Source organism: Nyctereutes procyonoides, unplaced genomic scaffold (genome assembly GCF_905146905.1).
Source record: "Nyctereutes procyonoides isolate TBG_1078 unplaced genomic scaffold, NYPRO_anot_genome, whole genome shotgun sequence".
Taxonomy (NCBI): Eukaryota; Metazoa; Chordata; class Mammalia; order Carnivora; family Canidae; genus Nyctereutes; species Nyctereutes procyonoides.
Genome location: NW_026575140.1, coordinates 33,276,588 through 33,295,934, shown reverse-complemented (window position 1 = coordinate 33,295,934; position 19,347 = coordinate 33,276,588). Strand labels below are relative to the sequence as shown.

At 54.0% G+C, this 19,347-nt stretch overlaps 2 protein-coding genes and 1 pseudogene across 3 annotated transcripts in view; 2 read left to right on the top strand and 1 right to left on the bottom strand.

The window, feature by feature from the left end:
* Nucleotides 1-3,134: 3,134 nt before the first annotated feature.
* Nucleotides 3,135-3,570, bottom strand: LOC129497316 (60S ribosomal protein L27-like; annotated as a pseudogene).
* Nucleotides 3,571-6,921: 3,351 nt separating this feature from the next.
* ISG15 (ISG15 ubiquitin like modifier) lies at nt 6,922-8,018 on the top strand. Its single transcript, XM_055306134.1, has 2 exons — nt 6,922-7,023; nt 7,460-8,018. The coding sequence occupies exons 1-2, from the start codon at nt 7,021-7,023 to the stop codon at nt 7,961-7,963; spliced, it is 507 nt and encodes a 168-aa protein (XP_055162109.1). The 5' UTR covers nt 6,922-7,020; the 3' UTR covers nt 7,964-8,018.
* A 2,204-nt stretch (nt 8,019-10,222) lies between these two features.
* AGRN (agrin) overlaps nt 10,223-19,347 on the top strand; it is a 34,062-nt gene continuing 24,937 nt past the window's right edge. For both annotated transcript variants that reach the window (XM_055305851.1, XM_055305850.1), the window contains exons 1-2: nt 10,223-10,582; nt 12,707-12,968. In XM_055305851.1, coding sequence (XP_055161826.1) covers nt 10,376-10,582; nt 12,707-12,968 — 469 coding nt within the window. In that variant the 5' untranslated portion in view covers nt 10,223-10,375. The remainder of the gene's footprint in view (nt 10,583-12,706; nt 12,969-19,347) is intronic.

The following is a 19,347-nucleotide window of genomic DNA, read 5'->3' as shown; positions in this document are numbered from 1 at the left end:
TCTCCAATATCCAGATAATGATACCATCTTTTCCCAAAATCAATGGTGACAGCATCCTCCCAAGATCTGAGCAATGGAGGCATATATTCCAATATCTCATATCAAAATATGATTTTCAAGGCAAAAAAACATAACTTCCAAAAAAATGCAGAGTGAGCACATGTCGAGTGTTTGTTTAGCTCACCAATGGGAAAAGCAACAGGTTCCAAGAGGCTTTGAGGGAGTACAGGTCAGATGCCATATGAGGCAGCAAGATCGTGTTTCTCCAGGATAGAAGTCCTCTACGTCTGGTAGGATAGATGTCTACACCACATTAACCTGTAACTTCAAGAATATCAGCAAAGGTACCTCCAGGGAGACCTTCAAGGATGGGAAGGCTCCTTGTGCCCAATTTCCAAGTTTGGGATAATATTCTTAACACTGGGGACTGGTAGGCTCTTCCTCTCCATCTGGCAGTAGAACCTTCCTACCTGAGTCTCCTCCTCCCCACTTTGGCCTCAAGGCCCAGATCCCAACCTGGTGTGGTGAGAGATTGTCAGGTGTGGCTCAAGCTAGGGGCTCTGGACTTCATGAAGTGTCAGGGCTTTGTGTCCAGGGGTAAGTCCTGCAGAAAGGGAGGATAAGGAACTGATCCTTCCTTCTCTTCCCCCTCCCCACCTCTTCCTCTCCCCTCAAAGGGTGGGCAGAGCAGGTGGGGTCTGCAGATGCATCCCATTGGATTTTCTCTGTTTTGTGTCTTTCAGCTTTAGCCTTGGGTGTGTCAGGTGCCTGTAACTTCCCTGCTGCATCTGGGATGAAAAGATGAAAGTGCCATTTCGTGGCAAGGGACATTTGGGAGTCCTCCAGCACAACTGGCCCTGGGTCTCCACACTGCAGACTCCAGGCTGTTCTCGTGTGGGCCTGAACTCAGAAGACCTGTCCAACAGACAGGTAACCACACAGGATTATGGGATATGCCTGGCCCTTCAGCCACTGGCAGCCTTAGCACAGGGGCCACATGGGCCAGAATCCAGCTGTGCTCCTTCCTTGCTGTCACCAGGTCCTGTGGGTTTGAACCAAGTTGAGTGCCCCCTACCTTGCTCCTCCCATACCACAGCTCCAACTTGCTGCCTCCCCCAGGTTAGAATAGACCTCCAGGGGACATCTTACTGGCTGTGTCAGAGAAGTGTGTGACTCTTGATCACAGGGTCATGAGTTGGAGCCCCACATTGGGTGCAGAGGTTACTTAAAAAAGAAAAAAAAAATCTTTAAAAAAAGAGAACAACCCTCCACATCTTAGGTCTGCCTTCTCCTTTCCTTCCCTATAAGCCATCCCTGCAGCAAAAAGAATCTTTCTCATGTGAAGACTACCTCCTGACTTCCCTGAGGGCCAAGCCCTACAGCCCAGAGTCTGTTTTGGGGATAACCAGACAGGGGGCTGTTTGAACGGCCCTCTAAGCCTGCCAGTCAGTGTGGGGACAGCAGCCTATTTGCATCTCTGTCCTGCACTGAGTCCTGCATTCCCTAGACATCCATCACAAAGGGCTGTGGCTAGGAGAGGAATGTGCCCACCAGGCAGGTAGTGAGGGTCTGGCCTGAGAAGCTATGGGGTCCAGGACAGTCACTATGGCCCAGGTTGGGGGTGCTCAACCTTCCTTGTGCTGGGTGGGAGGAACAGAGCGACACGTCTCCCTCAGAAAACACGGAAAGGAAGGGGCTGCCAACTTAATGAGCCCAGCTGGCACATATTTACAGCTAATTAGATTTCAACAATAAACCTTCCTTAAGAAATTTGCTGCCACCCCTACACCCCCCAGGCTCTCTGATGATACTTTTCCTGGTCAGCCATACTGACTAACAAGAAGTTATTTCTTCCTTTTTTTTTTAAGTTTTTGAATTTATTTATGATAGTCACACAGAGAGAGCGAGAGAGGCAGAGACACAGGCAGAGGGAGAAGCAGGCTCCATGCACTGGGAGCCCGACGTGGGATTCGATCCCGGGTCTCCAGGATCGTGCCCTGGGCCAAAGGCAGGTGCTAAACCACCCAGGGATCCTCTTCTCTTCTCTTTTTCTTTTTCTTTTCTTCCTTTCCTTTTCTTTTCTTTCTTTCCTTTCCTTTCCTTTCCTTTCCTTTCCTTTCCTTTCCTTTCTTTCTTTCTCTTTCTGATTTCATTTATTTATTTGACAGAGAGAGAAAGAAAAGCAGGGGAAGCAGCAGAGGGAGAGGGAGAAGGAGGCTCTCCACTGAGCGGGGAGCCCAATGAGGGGCTTGATCACAAGACCCCAGGATCATGACCTGAGCCAAACGCAGATGTTCAAACAACTGAGCCCCTCAGGTGCTCCTCTGTGCTACTTTCTCAGAAGTGAAGGTGTGCCTGTGGCCTCCAACATCTGTCTATCAGGAGGCCTCCTGGGGCAGCCCACACCCATCGTTCCATAGTGCCCTGGGGTGACCTTTGAGCTGGGACCAAAGGCCTCAGTACCTCTAGTATCTCTGTGAAGTTTAAGTGGTAAGGACTGTGGACATTCTTGGAAAGAATGTCCTTTTTTTTTTTTTTTTTTTTTTTTTGCGGTTATTCAATAGTCAAAGGATCAATTCAACTCAAGTAGGGACGCCTGGGTGGCTCAGCGGTTAAGCATCTGTCTTCGGCTCAGGGCGTGATCCTGGCGTGATCCTGGGGTCCAGGATCCAGTCCCACATCAGGTTCCCTGCAGGTAGCCCACTTCTCCCTCTGCCTGTGTCTCTGATTCTCTCTCTCTGTGTCTCTCATGAATAAATAAATAAAATCTTTTTTTAAAAGTCAAATCAAGTATATTAAATGTTCTAGATGCTGTTTTAAAGGTTTAAGGAAGTTTAAGTTAGTTTGTAAATGAGATAAAATATTAACCAAAGGTCCCTTTATAAGTGGCTGTTATAATTTTATAAATGGAATGCTAATATTTGTGACTAGAATTTATGTATTTTGTGACCATATTATCAGGAGCATACAAGTTTAAAATTATTTTATTTTACCTGTGAACTCAACCTTTTATTGTTACATGACGTTTTGTGTCTCTGTAGCACTTTGCTTATAAAATTTCTGTGTTGATGTGTTAATAAAATTGTGTTTTTTTCTTTTTTCTTTTTATTTTTAATGACTGAAACAAAAGAAATCTAAAACTGCAGCTTCTGGAAGAACCTTTGTTCTTGCCGGTCTTGTACCTCTTCTCGAACTTGACCTTGGCCTCTCTTTGGACCTTGCGTTTAAGAGCAGGGTCTCTGAAGACATTCTTGTTGACAAGTTTTGTCCAAGGGGATATCCACAGAGTACCTTGTGTGCATGAGGTGATTGTAGTTATAAACTTTCACAAAAGACTTGATCTTTGACCTCTTGGCGATTTTCTTCTTGCCCATGGCAGCTGTCACTTTTCAGGGATAGCGGTCAATTCAGGCCACCAGAGCATGGCTGTAGGGACGGTCTGAGGTGCCATCATCAATGTTCTTCACGATGACTGCTTTTTGTCTGGAGTAGCATCCGGCCGGCCAGGACCAGCACCACCTTCCCGGGTTTCACGAACTTGCCCATTCTGACACCAGCCACTTGAGCCTACAGCAGAAAGCTAAAGTTGTTGATATGGTCACATCTGTTTCATTTTAGTTAATAGTCATATGGTATGTTTCTTTCCATCCTTCTACTTTCCAATTTCTTGTATCTTTATATTTCAAATGATTCCTGTCTCTCTTTTTTTTAATTTTTATTTATTTATGATAGTCACACACAGAGAGATAGAGAGAGGCAGAGACACAGGCAGAGGGAGAAGCAGGCTCCATGCACCGGGAGCCCGACGTGGGATTCGATCCCAGGTCTCCAGGATCGCGCCCTGGGCCAAAGGCAGGCGCTAAACCGCTGCGCCACCCAGGGATCCCGATTCCTGTCTTCTGTAAGCCACATAAAATTATTTTTAACCAGCTGACAATATTGGTCATTTAGTCCCCCTGCATTTCAACCTCTTGCCAAGGTTGCAAGTTCCTCATTTGTGATAATTTGTTACGACAGCCCCAGGAAACGGAGACAGGTTCTGTCGGTTTGCTTCCTTAATGCCTTTGCATTTACTTTTTCCTATCAAGAGTAGGAAGACAACTGGTGGCATGGATGAAGTAACTAAAAGAAAATGAAGATTCTAGTACTATATGTCAGTATTAAGAAATCAGAAGACATCAAATACCATGTTTAATAATGGTCATATGGAGGGGCAAATTTTCATATTCTGTATTTTTTTCTTACTTTTTTAAAAAAGATTTTATTTATTTATTCATGAGAAACACAGAGAAAGAGAGAGAGAGGCAGAGACACAGGCAGAAGCAGCTCCACGCAGGAGCCCAACATGAGACTCAATCCAGTCTCAGGTCACGCCTGGGCTGAAGGTGGCGCTAAACCGCTGAGCCATGCAGGCTGCTCTTTATTCTTGTTTCAATAAACATTTATGAAAATAAATAAATAAATAAATAAATAAATAAATAAATAAATAAATAAATGTTTATGGTTTCCTTTTTTTTTGTTTCCTTTTCATAAAAGCAATATTATTTATGCAAGGAACGAGTCAAGATATACATTTAAAATAATAAAAAGATGGGATCCCTGGGTGGCACAGCAGTTTAGCGTCTGCCTTTGGCCCATGATGTGATCCTGGAGACCCAGGATCGAGTCCTACGTCGGGCTCCCTGTGGGGAGCCTGCTTCTCCCTTTGCCTGTGTCTCTGCCTCTCTCTCTGTGTCTCTCATGAATAAATAATCTTAAAAAAATAATAATAAAAAGAAAGACATTTAAGCCCCTCTGTTTGTTCTTTGTGTGTTCATAATTTTGGAGCCCTATGAAATCTTTTTGTGGGTGGGGAAGTTAAATGGCCAAGATTCATATTCAGAAATTTATTTTTCCAGTCCTTTGCTTCTTTATTTCAAAATTATTTATTTACTTTCTTATTTATTTAAATTTTATTTCTTTATTTTTAGCTAACATATGTCTGTTATGTTATTTATTTTAGCAAAAATTTGGGAACAACCGATACAGTCAATGATATGGGATTGGTTAACTAAATTCCACTCTATACTATAATGGATTCATTATGCCATGGGGAATATATCCAGCCATTAAAAAAAAAACTTGCATAGAAGTATCTGTTAATATGGAAAAATGTTTATGATATACTGTTTTGAATGAAGCAGGTTACAAAATGGTAAGAGTAGGATGAGTTAATTTCTTTGGCTTTGTTTTTATTGACATAAAATTCATATAACAAAAATTTAACCATTTTAAAGTACATAACTCAGAGTCAGTATATTTACAACATTGTACAACCATTACCTCTATCTAGTTCTAAGACATTGTATCACCCTCAAAGGAGGCCTCATATTCATAAAGCAATCATTCCCTGGCAATCACTACTGGACTCTATGGGTTTGTCTATTGTGGATATTTCATATAAATAGAATCATATGATATATGTGGCCTTTTGTGTCTGGCTTATTTCACTTAACATAATGTTTTCAGGATTCATTCATGTGGTAGCAGGTATTAGTACTTCATCCCTTTTTATGGCTCAATAATATTCCATCATAAGAGCGTATCATATTTTGTTTATGCATCCATCTGTTGATGGACTTGGTTGTTTCCACAATTTCTATCTTTTTTTCTGTTGTAAATAGTGCTGCTATGAACATTTGGGTACAAGTACTTCTCTGAACACCTGTGTTCAATTCTTTTCGACATATACCCAGGAATGGAATTGCTGGGTCATATGAAAATCCTGTTTAACTTTTTGAGGAGTGACTACACTGTTTTCCACAGTAGGTGCACCATTTTTACATTACCATCAGCAATGTATGTTCCAATTTCTTTACATCCTCATCAACACTTGTTATTGTTCTTTTTGAATTATTACTTTATATTATACTAATATATTATAGTCATGCTATATATGTCATGCTAATTATAGTCATGCTATAATAATAAGTGTGATATAGTATCTCATTGTGATTTTGATCTAAGTTTCCCTAATGACATTTCCCTAAGGACTAATGATGTTGGGCATCTTTTCATGTGTATTTATGTATTTTCTACAGAGAAATATCTATTCAAACACTCGCCCAATTAAAAAAAAAAAGATTTATTTATCTATTTATTTGAGAGAAAGAGTGAGCAGGGGAGAGGCAGAGAGAAACCTGAGCAGACTCCAGGCTGAGCGCAAAGCCTGACATGGGGCTCAATCTCACAACCCTGAGATCATGACCTGAGCCAAAACAGAGTTGGCCACTTAACCAACTCTGCCACCCAGGTGCCCCCATTTGCGCAATTTTTTATTGAATTGTTTATATTGTTTATGGTTCAGTTCTAAGAGTTCTTTATATGTTATGGACACTAGATCCTTATCTGACTTATGATTTGCAAATATTTTCTTCCATTTTGAGAAAAGCCTTTTCACTTTCTGGATAGTGTTCATGAATTCATTCTTATAGAAAATAAGAGATATAGCTCTTTCATTAAAACAAACAAACAAAAAACAATGTGAAGAAATACCGTCCTAAAGCAATGGTGATAATCTCTGGGTAGTTTGGATTGTCACTTGTTTGTTATTTCTGAATTAATTAGAGCAATGTTTTCCAAACTTACTAATTTTGCAAATTGGTAAATGGAAAGTGAATGTTTCCAGTCATTAGTTTCTGTTATGACTTCCGTGTAGCTTGTAAAGAACCTGAAGTGCTAGACACTTACGGGGGTTTCTGAATGAACACAGGGTGAGAGCATTGTCCTGAATCTCTGGGCAGGTGGGTAATCCCAGCTCTTTATTACTGTTTTGTTTCTGCTACTCACAGGAGCATTCCCTGGGAAAAGGAAACTGAAACCGAAGCTAAATTCAGCCAATGGTCAGGCTCTCTCCCCAACACTGCCCTCTGACGTGATCAGCTCAGGTTCATAAAAGGGTTGAACAGGAGAGTAGCTGCAAGCTGAGAGGCAGCCAATCCATCTGTGCCCCTGGAGGACTTGGTGCTGGAGCCTACAGCCATGGTAAGGGGTGTTTGACAGGAGGGGGGCAGGTGGGCTCTGTACCAGGCTCTTTTCCTATCTTACTGCTAGGGTCTTCCAAGGGTGGAGCCAGGCAAGTGGAGATGCTCAGAGCTCCCCCAGGTCCCTAAGCATGAGGGGAGGGGCAGGGCCGCTTCTGAGATTGAGCTCTGGGTCTGGGAAAGTGTGTTCTGCCAGTGTTGAATTCTGAGATCCCTTGGCATTGGCACAGGAAGGCATCTTAGTGGGCTGAGGAGGTGAGGTGATGGTCCTGGGGGATGGGCCTTTCTTCTGGAAATGCTCCCTGCTTCCCTCTAGTGCCTGGGGTTCCTTTCCTGGTGGGTGGGGAGGAGAGCACAGCTTTCCCTGTGGCCAATGATCTGCATGTAGAGGCTCCAGGACTGATGGTGAGGTTTATGAGTCTGTGTGATGCCCACAGGCTGGGAACCTGACTGTGAAGATGCTGGGAGGTGAGGAGTTCCTGGTGCCCCTGAGGGACTCTATGCTGGCATCGGAGCTGAAGCAGCAGATAGCCCTGAAAACTGGCGTGCCTGCGTTCCAACAGCGCCTGGCTACCCACCCAGCTGGCACAGTGCTGCAGGATGGGATCTCCCTCATCAGGCAGGGCCTGTGTCCTGGCAGCACAGTCCTGCTAGTGGTGAAGAACTGTAATGACCCCCTGAGCATCCTGGTGAGAAACAATAAGGGTCGCAGTATCGCCTACGAGGTCCGGCTGACACAGACTGTGGCTGAGCTCAAGCAGCAAGTGTGCCAGCAGGAGCACGTGCAGGCTGACCTGTTCTGGCTGAGTTTTGAAGGGAAGCCCATGGAGGACAAGCACCAGCTGGGGGAGTATGGTCTCACACCCCAGTGCACTGTGTTCATGAATTTACGCCTGCGGGGTGGTGGTGGGAATTGGGCAGGACCAGGAGGGCGGTGCTGAGAGCCACCCACCCAAGTCCTTGACCAAGTATGGGTAATAAAAGTTGACAAAATGAAATGGCTCCTTCTGCTTGGTCCTTCCCCCAGCACCCCTCACTTCTGCATCCCTGCTGATGTGGACAGGGAGGGACAGAGGAGGAAGTGGGATAAGGAGACCCAGGGACGCTGGGTGGTCAGTAGGCTGGGGTTGCCAAGTTAAGGGACAAGACTAGTGAGATCAAAATAGAGATCTACTCCCATCCACACCTTGGACAAATTGAAGATGTCCCCACACCTTTGGGAAGTTAACTTCTAGAGAAAGAAAAGAGGCACATCTGCTGGAGCCCACCTCTATCTCCAGACTGAGCCAGAATCAGCCTTTGCACAACTGGTTCCCATTCCCTACATCTGGGTCAGCAGACAGTATGGTGGGGTGGGGGGAGGTGTGGTCAGGTTCCTGCTGGGACCAGCACCCCTGGAAATAGTGAGAGGGTGAGGCCCTAGAGCCTGCCTCGGTGGGCTGTGAAGCAGGCTCCTCCAAACCAGCCAGGGCCCTGGGGCCTCATGGCCCTCCAGGATCCATCAGCCTGCCCTGACCAGTCTGCATTGGTTTAGGGAGGGGTACGGGCAGGGCCTTGAACACACACATCACTGTCCCTCAAACTGCTAAATGGAGACTATTCTCCAGCAGATACACCTGCCTTCAGGGCTTTACTTAATGGAGAGACCATGGCCAGCAGGAGAGGGGCCTCCCGGGATGGGGGGTTCCTCTAGTTCATATGGAAGAGCTTGTCCCAGGTGGGGGGCACCTATTTCCACATAGGTGGAAACACACCTGCTTCCACATAGAATGGTTCTTTCTATACCAATTTCCCAAGAGCTCTACAGGAGCCAGATGGAGTCAGCCTTGGACACAGGCAAGATGGGGAGTGTGTGTGTGTGGGGGGTGGACGCTCAGAACATACTTCTCTGAGGACACTCAGACCTCAGCTTTCAGACTGTAAGGGTAATTTGGCTGGAGGCCCAGAAGCCCCTTTTCTGGTCTGTGGGGCTCTGTATCTAGGCCAAGGGACTTCTAGGTCTGGCTTATCTGTGACCAATATGTGTAGACAGGCAGCTGTGTGTGTGTGTGGGGGGGTGGGGTGCTCCCCTGATTCCAGTTTCATTTCCTGGGTCCCTACCAGGGTCCCTTCTTTGTCATAAGACAAATTAGCCAGTGTGAGCATACACCCTTGGTGGCACCCTCCCACCAGGGCCTGGGGAGGTAGGGTCCTCCTCCAGAGGGGGGCTCTTCTGCCACTTACCCTCCATTGCTTCAGAGATCTGTGGCTGGCTCGGAGTTGAGGGGGTGTGCCGGCGACCCAGCCCTGGCGGGACAGAAGGGGTAGCCTCTCCCTTCCCTCCATCTCCAGCTAAGCTAGGCTCTCATTTGTACCCCCTCGATCTCGGACCCGATCTCGGACCCGGGTTATCCAGGCCGGCAGGCTGGAGAGGCGCTCTTCTCGGGGCTGAAGAGGGGGCGTGGCTGTCCGTCCGCCGCCGGCCCCACGTTGTCACCGCTGGCCGGTAGAGGGAGCCCTCCGCCCTGCAGTGAGGCCCCAGCTCACCCGGGAACGGGAGGTGGGCGGGTCTGCGCTCCGTTCTGACCAATCACCACGGCCCCCAGCCCACATTGGTCCTAGCCCGCCGGGGGCGCGGCCTGCGGGGGCCGCCTACTCGCCTGAACTGGCTGGGGGTCCCGGGCCCCGGCGAGTTTGCGGCCCCGGTTTTCCAAGAGGCTGTCGTGCCCCAGCGGGTTCCTCCCGCCAGGGGAGGGGCGCAGTCCCGCAGGGCCCGAGGGACGGCGGGGTCCCAGCACCCGGCAGCCCCTTCCCGCGGCTCTGGCCACGGCACAGCCTGGAGCCCCTTGGAAGTCCCGTCACGTCGCCTCCAGATTATGCATTAACCCGATTGCAGCCGCATTTCCTGGGCGGGGGGGCGGGGTGGGGGAGAGACGTCCGCGCGGGAGGGGGAGGGGAGTCAGTGGGGGCGCGCCGCAGAAGAGAGCACCCCCCACCCCCCGGGTCCGCCCACCCGCCCGCTCGGTCCGCCCTCCGCCCTGCGAGTCCCACCACCCACCTTGGCCCGACCCAGTCCGGCCCCCTCCCTCCCACCAGCCGGGCCTCCGCCCGGCGCCGCCGTCCCGGCGCTTTGTTCGCGGTCGGCGCGGGTCGCAGGGCGCCGGGCGGGCCGGGGACCGGCGCGGGCTGGGTAGCTGGATTGGGGGGAGGTGGGGAGGCGGGGAGGGGGCGGGGCTGCCCCGGGTCCCGCCCCCGCGCCGCCCGCGCTCCCACCGCCTCCCGGGAGCTGCGTCCCGTCCTGTCTAGTCCCGTTCCCGGCGCGGCCAGGCCCGCGCGCTTGCTCTGGCCGCCTTCCGCCGTCCTCGGCCCGCGCCATGGCCAGCCTGCGGCGGTCCGGCCCGGCCCCGCTGCAGCTGCTCCTGCTGCTCCTGGTGGTGGCTGCGCGCGCTCTGCCCAGCGCCGACGGGACGTGCCCGGAACGCGCGCTGGAGCGGCGGGAGGAGGAGGCGAACGTGGTGCTCACCGGCACTGTGGAGGAGATTCTCAACGTGGACCCGGTGCAGCACACGTACTCGTGCAAGGTGGGCCCCCGCCGGGACCCTGAGCCCCCCCCAACCCTCCTGGAAGCCTGGGTGGGGGTCTCTTACCCCTCCATCCCGGACCCCTTGCCCGAAGCTCCCCCCCTTGGAGATGCTGGCCGCCCCACTGAGACCCCCGCCCCAGGCCGTGGGAACGGGCACCAGGCGCTCCGCAGCACCCGCTCCCGCTCCCTTGGCGACCGCAGAGCCCCCGGGTGGGGCGCCGGGTCCCGGAAAACTCGCGAGTGCCAGAGGGAAAGTTCTTGCGGTACTGCTGCAGTCCCACCTCGCGGAGCCCAGGCCCTGGAGACCCGGTGATGTCTGACCCCACCCCCACCTCAGGCCCACTACCTTATTGGAAACAAGTGCGCCGCCCCCCAGGGAAACTGTATGGCTACCGCACCTCTCCCCATCAGTTAAAGAAAAGGAATGGGGACGAGGGGCGGTGACGCCTTCTGCTTGGGTTGAAAGTGGGGATTCGGCCTTTGATTAGTGCTGTCACCCCTTCCCAGAGGCCTTTACCAGGGCAAGAGGGGGTTATTAGGAGAGATTGGGATGCACATCTAGTCCCCCAACCCCAGGGACCCTGGGGGAGCTGCAGTGACTAGGTATGGGGGACAGGGGCAGAAAAGTGGGCGGGGACTGTTCTGAGCCTCAAATGTGGAGGGGTGCAGGGACAGGTGCCCCATCCTGCTCCTATGAGAACTGATCCTTCTAGTCACAGGAGAGGGGGCTTGCCCAGCCCCTCCCTCAGTTGGATCTTGGAGCTCCCTGGGGTAGGTATGTTGGGTTTTTTTTTTCTTTTTTCCCACAGTATGTTCCTGGGGAGGGCTCAGGGAACTCAGGGCCCATCCCCACTCTGGCCCCTAAAACCACCTCCCTGACCAGAAATCGGATCATTCCTTCTCCATGGAGATGGAGAGGGGTGGCAGCTTCTTTCAGATTGGCCTGTGCAGGCTACAGCTGGGATCCCCCGCCCAGCCCCCTCCCCTCCACCACACCAGGGCACTTTGCCAAGTCCCTGCAGGATTTTCCCGACTTCCTCCCCGCTGCTCCTGGGTGTGGCTGGGGTGGGGGGAGGCGATGAAATGGCCCAGCCCTCTCCCCGCTGGTTATCATCCTTCTAGAGCCTACTATGTGTCTGGGGTTGGGAGGGATAAGGTTGGACAAGGCCCCCAACTGGGCCACTGGACAGTGGAGGGGGACCTTACAGGAGCTGCAGTCCTGAGGCCTCCAGCAGGGACCTGGCAGGTGGGCAGGCCACCATTGTCTTTGATCACCCATTCCAGAAGTCTCAGCTCCCCAGAGCTCCTGAAGAAAGGGGCTTCTTCTCAGAGAGTGTGTGGGCTCATGTCCCCTGGGCATATCCCCATGGACATCCTAGTATAGTCTGCAGCTCCCATGACCCTCCTGCACCACCCCCACCACCCCAGGCTGTGGGTGTCTCAGGGTTTGGTTTGTTAGATCAGGTACCCTCAGGGCCCCAGGAGTGAGAGTGTGTGGGGTGGGGCTGCCCTGTGCTGCCCAAACTTGATTTTGTGGTTCGAAGGCTGCCTTGACTGAATTCACTGTAGGAGCCTGGCAGGAGGAGGGGTCTTTCACCTCCTGTGTGTGTGTGGGGGGAGGGTGTCTTAGCCCACCCACAGGGCTGCAAGCAGCCAAGCTGGCCCAGAGCCCTAAGCTCAGAGCCCATTGCCCTGAAAGTCCATTGTCCATGTTAGATTCCTCTGGCTCTTAGAGGGTGGGTAGATGGGGAAAGTAGGGACATGCACCCAGACTAGGTGGATCTCCTTCCCATATCCAGCCTGAGCTGAGATAGACATTATTGGAGGTGGCTGGGGTCAGTTAGACCTAGGGGGTGGTAGTGCTGCTTCCTAGGTAAGGTTGTGTGTTCACAGGCTGCATGTCCTTTGGTGTGATGTGCACTGGCAGGGGCATCCATCATGCGTGTGTGCCCCCAAGATCTCTGTACATCTCTGCCCAGGCTTTGGGTCTACTCTGGACATCTGACCTGAGCAACAGAGGTGGGAAGAGAAGCAGCAGCCCAGGTGCCCACATGGACTCTGTGGCTTCATCTCTCATGGCAAGAGGGCCACTGATACCTGTCCCCTCCCATGTCCACCCCAGGTTCGAGTCTGGCGGTACTTGAAGGGCAAAGACATGGTGACCCAAGAGAGTCTGCTTGATGGTGGCAACAAGGTGGTGATTGGTGGCTTTGGAGATCCCCTCATCTGTGACAACCAGGTGTCCACTGGGGATACCAGAATTTTCTTTGTGAACCCTGCACCGCCATACCTGTGGCCAGCCCATAAGAATGAGCTGATGCTTAATTCCAGCCTCATGCGCATCACCCTGCGGAATCTGGAGGAAGTAGAGCACTGTGTAGAAGGTATTTGGGGACCTGACCAGGGGAAGAGGTGACTGGGGCGGGTGGGGCTGCCCTAGGGGGTAGAGGAGAGTTTGCTTTAGTCTAGAGCATGGGTATCTTGTGGCTGAAGGCTGAAGGCTGATCTCCTTCCTGTCTCCCTGATCTCCCAGCCGAGTCTGGCCATCTCAAGGTCAGCTCCAGTCTCTGACGTCAGTAGAGTCCCCCACTAACCACCCCCTGTCCCACAATGCCACCATCTGTTGTCTTGGAGCCACACAAGTCCCAGTCCTGCAAAGGGACAGGCTTCCTCCTCTTCTGCTTGCCATTTCCCCCACCCCACCGGCTCCACACCCCCTCTTGGAGGGTCCTTTCTGAGTGAGAGGCAGGGACCAGGTGAATGAACACCAGCTGTTTATGTTCCTGCAGAAGCCCAAACATCTGTCTGGACGGGTCCCAGATGTTGAGCAAACTCCTTAGAGTGGGGCGTAGGGATTGGAGGAGGGGCTGCACCCTTCTGTGTTCCAAGAGGCCTGTCATTTCTGGAAAGGGGGAATTATGTGGGGTGGGTACTCGTAGGGGTTTGGTGGGTATGGAATTTCCTAATTGACTGTCGGCCACACAGCACGTGTCTATTCTGAATGGCCCAAGAGCACCCCTCCCCCAGCCCAGTCTCTGGGAGGTGAGCTAGAATCACATGACCATGGCTTCCCTGCCCCCCTGCCCCAGGAGAGTCCCAGTTGGGGGCTGAGATCCTTTGCTGGGGAATGTGGCAGGGAGAATGTAGGAGCTGCCCCTCGCCCCCACATCCTGTCTGTCCCCTCATGGCTGCCTGGGAAGGGATGCACTGAAGGGGGCCGGACGGGGGTGGGGTGGGTGGGTGGTGGTGGTGGTGGTGGTGGAAAGAACATTTCCTCCTCAGGGCAGTGGGAAGGGTCTGTGGCTTCCTTTCTCTGGAAGACAACTCTGTCTCTCAGATTTGTTGTTTTGGCCAGCAGGGAAGTCCCACCTTGTATCTAACCTACTGCTGTGATGCTGGCTTGGTTTTTATGGGATCCTGGACGGTGGTCATGTACCCTGTGCATGGGTAGGGGCATGGCCTGGAATGGGGAGCCCTGTGCATTCTGCCCAGCCTGTGGTCACCTGTCCCCGGGGCTGTCCCAGGGTCCTAGGCCATAGCATCACACAGGGAAGCCAGCAGGGCTGTGTGTCCCTGGTCTCTTCCTGGCAGTGACTCAGATGAGGGGTCCCAGCCTAGCTCTCACACCAACCACAGACTTGAGACCCTGGCCCTGCTCTGGACACAAAGACGGGAGGGCGGCCTGGAGATGGGGCAGGCTGTGGGCTGGTGATGCCCAGTTTGGGGGATGTGTTGTGAGGGGGGGAGGTCTAAGGAGAAGCTGTGTAGAAGGGGCAGGGTACAGAAAGTCCCCTGTCCCTATGAGATAGAGTGAATTATCAACTCTGCAGCTGGGCGGGTCCAGTCTGAGGGTCTGTGACTCAGTAACTGTGGCCTTCTGTGGGGTCAGAGGGCATGTGGCGGGAGGGCCACCCTGGGCAGAACAGGTTTGGCATCTTGCCAGCACTGGCTATGCCAGGCCAAGCACTGGGAATAGCTGGAAAAGAGGTTACTGGGGGAGAGCCCCCCGCCCCCACCCCAGCCAGGACCAGGTGAGACCTGACTTGCTATGTGCCCTGGGCAGCCAGCACTCAGGTGCTAGGCTCAGACCTGGGCTCCAGCTGGAGGTGGAGCGGTGCTGGACAGAGTGCAGCAATGGTGTGAACTCCCAGGAGGGGCTGAGCCATTGGACGCTCTTGGCTCTTGGGGTGGGCCTGCTGGGGAGGATGGTCTTGGGGAGAGGGGATGCAGAGAGAGGCATGAGCTGTGACTGCAGCTGGGGCCTGGCAGCTGGAGGGGGTGGAAGGGAGCAGATTTGGGGAGGGTGGAACTGCAGACTGAGGCGCCTGGGATCCACTGTGAGGTGCCTGGAAGTTTTGAGCTGGGTGACATACATTTCTGCTTTGGTGCTAGGACAGGGTTGATACACCCCAAAGGCCCAGGGTGAGATGGGTGCTTCCCCCTTGAGGCTCCCTGAGGCACAAAATCCCCTGGAGCTGGGGCCAGGCTGGGGAAAGAATAACCCTGTGCCCACCTTCCCAAGTTGGGTGAGGGTGGGATAATGGCCCTCCTCCTTTTCTGCAGGAGATACGGACCTCAAAACCCCCCCTCAGGACTGCACTCTAGGCTCTCTGGGAGCCAAGGCCTCACCCGAGTGAGGAGGACAGACAAACAGGGCTTGAGCTAAGCTGACTCTGACCCCATTCTGTTTCCAGGGGCTTCATAGTCGTCTCAGCCCCACAGGGTCCAGAGGAAGCCTGGGCAGCCCCTAATATATACAGGTCCCCTGAGACTACCAGGTCCCACCTCGTGTAGGAAATCCCTGTCCCTAGCACACTCCTTTCCCTAGCCCCCCCCCCCCCATTGCCAAAGGCCCAGAGCAGCCAAGGTCGGGGGCACTCTCGGGTGCACCCTTGGTCTGCTCCCTGTGCCAGGGCCTACAGGGTAGGGTCTTCCTGGCTCTGTGGGGTCAGGTCCCTGCCCCAGCCTCCAGCCCCCAGGAAGGCTCCTCCTCCTCCTCCTCTGCCTGGGGAACCACATTCCTAGCATAACTGAGACAGGTATGTGTCCCTCCCTCTGCGCCACCTTTGGGTGAGGGAGGCCTGCTGCTCTGGGGCGGCCTCTGCCAGGAGACCCCCACCCCTGCTTTGTCAGGGAAGTAGCCTGGCCTCTTCTAGTGCCAGCTGCCCACGCACCAAGAGCCTGCCCAGGCTGGCAGCTGACCAGGTATTTCCTCTAGGCCTCGGCCACCTTGCCCTGGTCTGGACATTGTCCACACACTCCTACTACCCTCCCCACCCTCACTCATGAAGGCTGGTCCTAGGGCTTCTCCTGTAGTCCCCAGAAGGGACATGGGCCTGGTGGAAGGCCTGAGGCCCTTCCCTCCCTGCTAGGAGCCAGAAACAGAGAAAGGAAGTGTTGTCTGCCCTCAACTGGGGCCTGGCACAGGGACGGGGTCAGAGTGGGTCTGGCCCTGGCCCAGCCCAACCCTGCCCAACCCTGGAGGGGGTCCTGGCAGCAGCAACCCAAGGCCAAGCCTGGCAGGCCTGATCCTAGTGAGTACCCCCTCCCTTCCTCCCTGCCAGGCCAGCTGTCTAGGACCTTCAGGAGGGCAGTGCTCCAGGTCAGTGCTCCAGGAGAGGTCCTGGGCCCCTGACTTCCTTCAGGCCCTACAGGCCTTGGAGCTGGGTGTGGGTGGCAGACCCTCAGACAGGGACTGGCTCTCCACAGTGTGGGGGCAGGAGGATACCCAGGGCATGTTTCTGGGCTCTTCCTTCTGTTGTCTGGCACATAGCTTCTCCTCCCTCCCTTCCTGCCCTACTGCCCTACTCCCCCCACATTCCTCCCTGCTGAAGTGGGAGGTAGCTTCTCCCTGTTCTGTTTTCTGCCCTCTCCCAGACTATGGGTTCTCACCCCACCCCCTTGTAGACCCCACCCAGTGTCCTCCTGGACCATTCCCCCAGGCGGGTCAGCCAGGAGGGCTGAGAGGAGGCAGGCCCAGACTCGAGGTTGCCCGCCCCACCGTCTCTCCTTCCCTGGCAGCTGGGGGAGGGAGTTTGCCCAGGTGGGGCTCCCACCTGGGGAGTCCTTGCTTGGGAGTCAGGTGCTCCCAGGGCACCTGCTGGCTTGGGCTGTGATTTTGGTGTGCATTTGCTGGGACAACCCCAGGGGTGGGCTTTGCCAGTGAAAACCAAAGGGCTTGCTCTCATGTCACTTCCCTGGGGATGTCTTCCCTTTGGGCAGGAGTAAGCTAGTAGAAACAGCTCTGGCTCTTTCCAGACACCACCCATCCCCTCCCTCCCCAGCCCCTGCAGATTGGAAATGGAAAAAGGGTTGTTTTGGAACAACCTCCCTCTGCCTGTGTCTTCACCAGCACCCTCACCCCCACCCCCGTCCGGAGCTGTGCTGGGCAGAACACATTCCCGTGGGGCCAGCTCTGCCCTTGTGGCATCTCTACGGTGCTGGCACCCCTGCACAGTTGAGGAAATGGGAGATGACCCGCTCTGTACTAGCTGCTGCCACCCTGCCAACCCTCACAGGCTGCCCCAGGGAAGCCAGTGGCCGGGGGCATAGCCGCCTCCAGTGTGGCTGTGTTGCTTCCTTCCTGAAGGGTTAACCCGCCTCAACCCCATGAGAATCAAAGCCTACACCCGTCACCACAGGAGGGTGGGAAACAGCTGCAGAAACAGGCCTCCTTCCCACCCCACACCCCTTGCCTCTGTCTGTGGGATGCAGACCAGTTGTACCCTGTCTCTGCCCCCACCCCCAACAAGTTCTACCCTTGCCCAGAGACTTGGGGGTTGGGGGAAGAGAATAGACTCCCTTTTCTGCTCTGCCCCTGACCCCCTCCTCCCCGCCTGGCCCTCAAACTCCCCCTGCCACTGGGACAGGGGAATCAAGGCTCCCCACTCAAGCTACTGAGGCCTGGCTGGGGCTGGGCTGGGGGCTATAGGTGCAATCAGCACAGTAGCCCACCCAGGACTGCACACCCCAGAGTCCCAGGAAGTGCCCACTGATCAGATAAAGGGGGCTGAGAAATGAGACAGCACCCCACTGACAGTTCGTAAGGTTACTGACATGGTTCAGGGAAGGAGGGTAATGTGCCCCCCATGGTTCTATGTGGGGCTTAGGAGGGGGTCATGTTCAAGCCTGAGGCTGTAGTCAGGATCTGGAGAGGGGTGACCCAGGCCTCTGGCAGAGTGTCCAGTGGGGAGAGGTCTCCCCTTAAAGGGGCCTCTCTCCCCCTAGAGCGGATCCTGAGAACTTCCTCTGAGGAAGACCCCCTGCCAGGGGCTGCTTACAGCTGGACCTCCTAGTCACCCCTCCCCCTGCCTGGATTGGAGGCTCAGGGGAGGGGGGGCTTTCTGTCCTCACTGGCAGCCAGCTGTTTCCAGCTGTGTGGCCAACACATGTGTGTGTGTGCACGTGTGCCCATAACCTCCGATGAACTGATCTTGCACATGAGAATTCTGGTCAGAGCCCCCGCTGGTGGCCTGTAGTTCCTGCCACCCTTGCTTCCCTGGGCTTGGGCTGGGGCAGGTGCCCTGCAGTTGCTCTGCCAACAGGCTGCTTGCAGGCAACTTGTGATTGTGTCTCGGGCCTCAAAATGGGGTCAGTTGTCCACATCCTTCCTGCTGCCCACCCTGGACCTGGCAGAGGGCTGAGCACCTCCTCCTGTAGGCTCTGCCTCTGGGAGTAACCACGGTGGGCTCTCCACACTGAGATGAAGGGGCTGTGGGGACAGGATGGGGTCCCTGTCCTGGCAGGTACCTGTAGGAGCCTGAGTCTGACACAGGGCAGTTAGGGAGCCAGGCTGGGCAAATCTGGAGAGGTGGGTCTGTGCTGGCCTGTGCCTCCCCTTGGTAGCATCTTCTCAGTCACCCCACTCCTGCCTTGGGAGACGCAGGCAGCCTACTGTGGCTGCTGGAGGCACCTGGCCCTCTGTCCATAGATAGGAGGCTCCAGTGCACATCGAGAGAAATAAACATCTGGACCAGACTGTAGCCTGCTCCAACCTGCCGGAGAAGAGGGAATGTGTGCTCGGAGGCTCCTTCCTCATCCACACATCCTTCACAGCACAGTACCAGATCCTCACTGGAAATGGGGTCACTGGCAAGACCTGCTGCCCCCTGCATGGAGCCCTGCTGGGGTTCTGGATGGGCTTCTCAGGGTGTGTGCTCTGTGTTGAGGGCTAAAGGCAAAGGAGGAAGGGTGTTCTGGGCAGAAAAGACAGCACAAGGTTCCGTGGGCGCAAGGACAGCAGGTGTCCCTGTAGCTGGGGGGAGGGGAGGGGAGGGATAATGTGTTGAAAAACCAGAATCCATTGCTATAACCTGCTGGCTGAGAGAGCAAGGTGCTCCTCACCCACTGAGCCTCCATCTTGCCCCTGGGGACAGTTCTCCCTACAGACCCCATTGCTGCGTCTGTCCTTCTGTCCTCCTTGCTTCCCAGCGACTGTGTGTCTGCTACTCCTCTTCATCCTGACACCCACCTGGTCATCTCCTCCACCAAGCACCTCCATTCAGGCCTGGGTGTCAGGCTGTGCATCCCCCGTTGCCTCTGCAGGATGCCCAGCTTGACACAGCCAGGCCCTCAGCAGGAACACAGGTGTCCTGATCCACCGGATGCTGCCCACACCTGTGTGCCTCTCCGGCTCTCTCTTCCTCCTGGACAGGGGCAAGGCCTGATGGAGGATGAGGTGGATTTGGGGCTGTCCTGGAGAAGAGGGAGGGAGGGTATAGTATGGGTCAGCCCTACACCCCTGCTTTTTCTCTAGGCACCTGC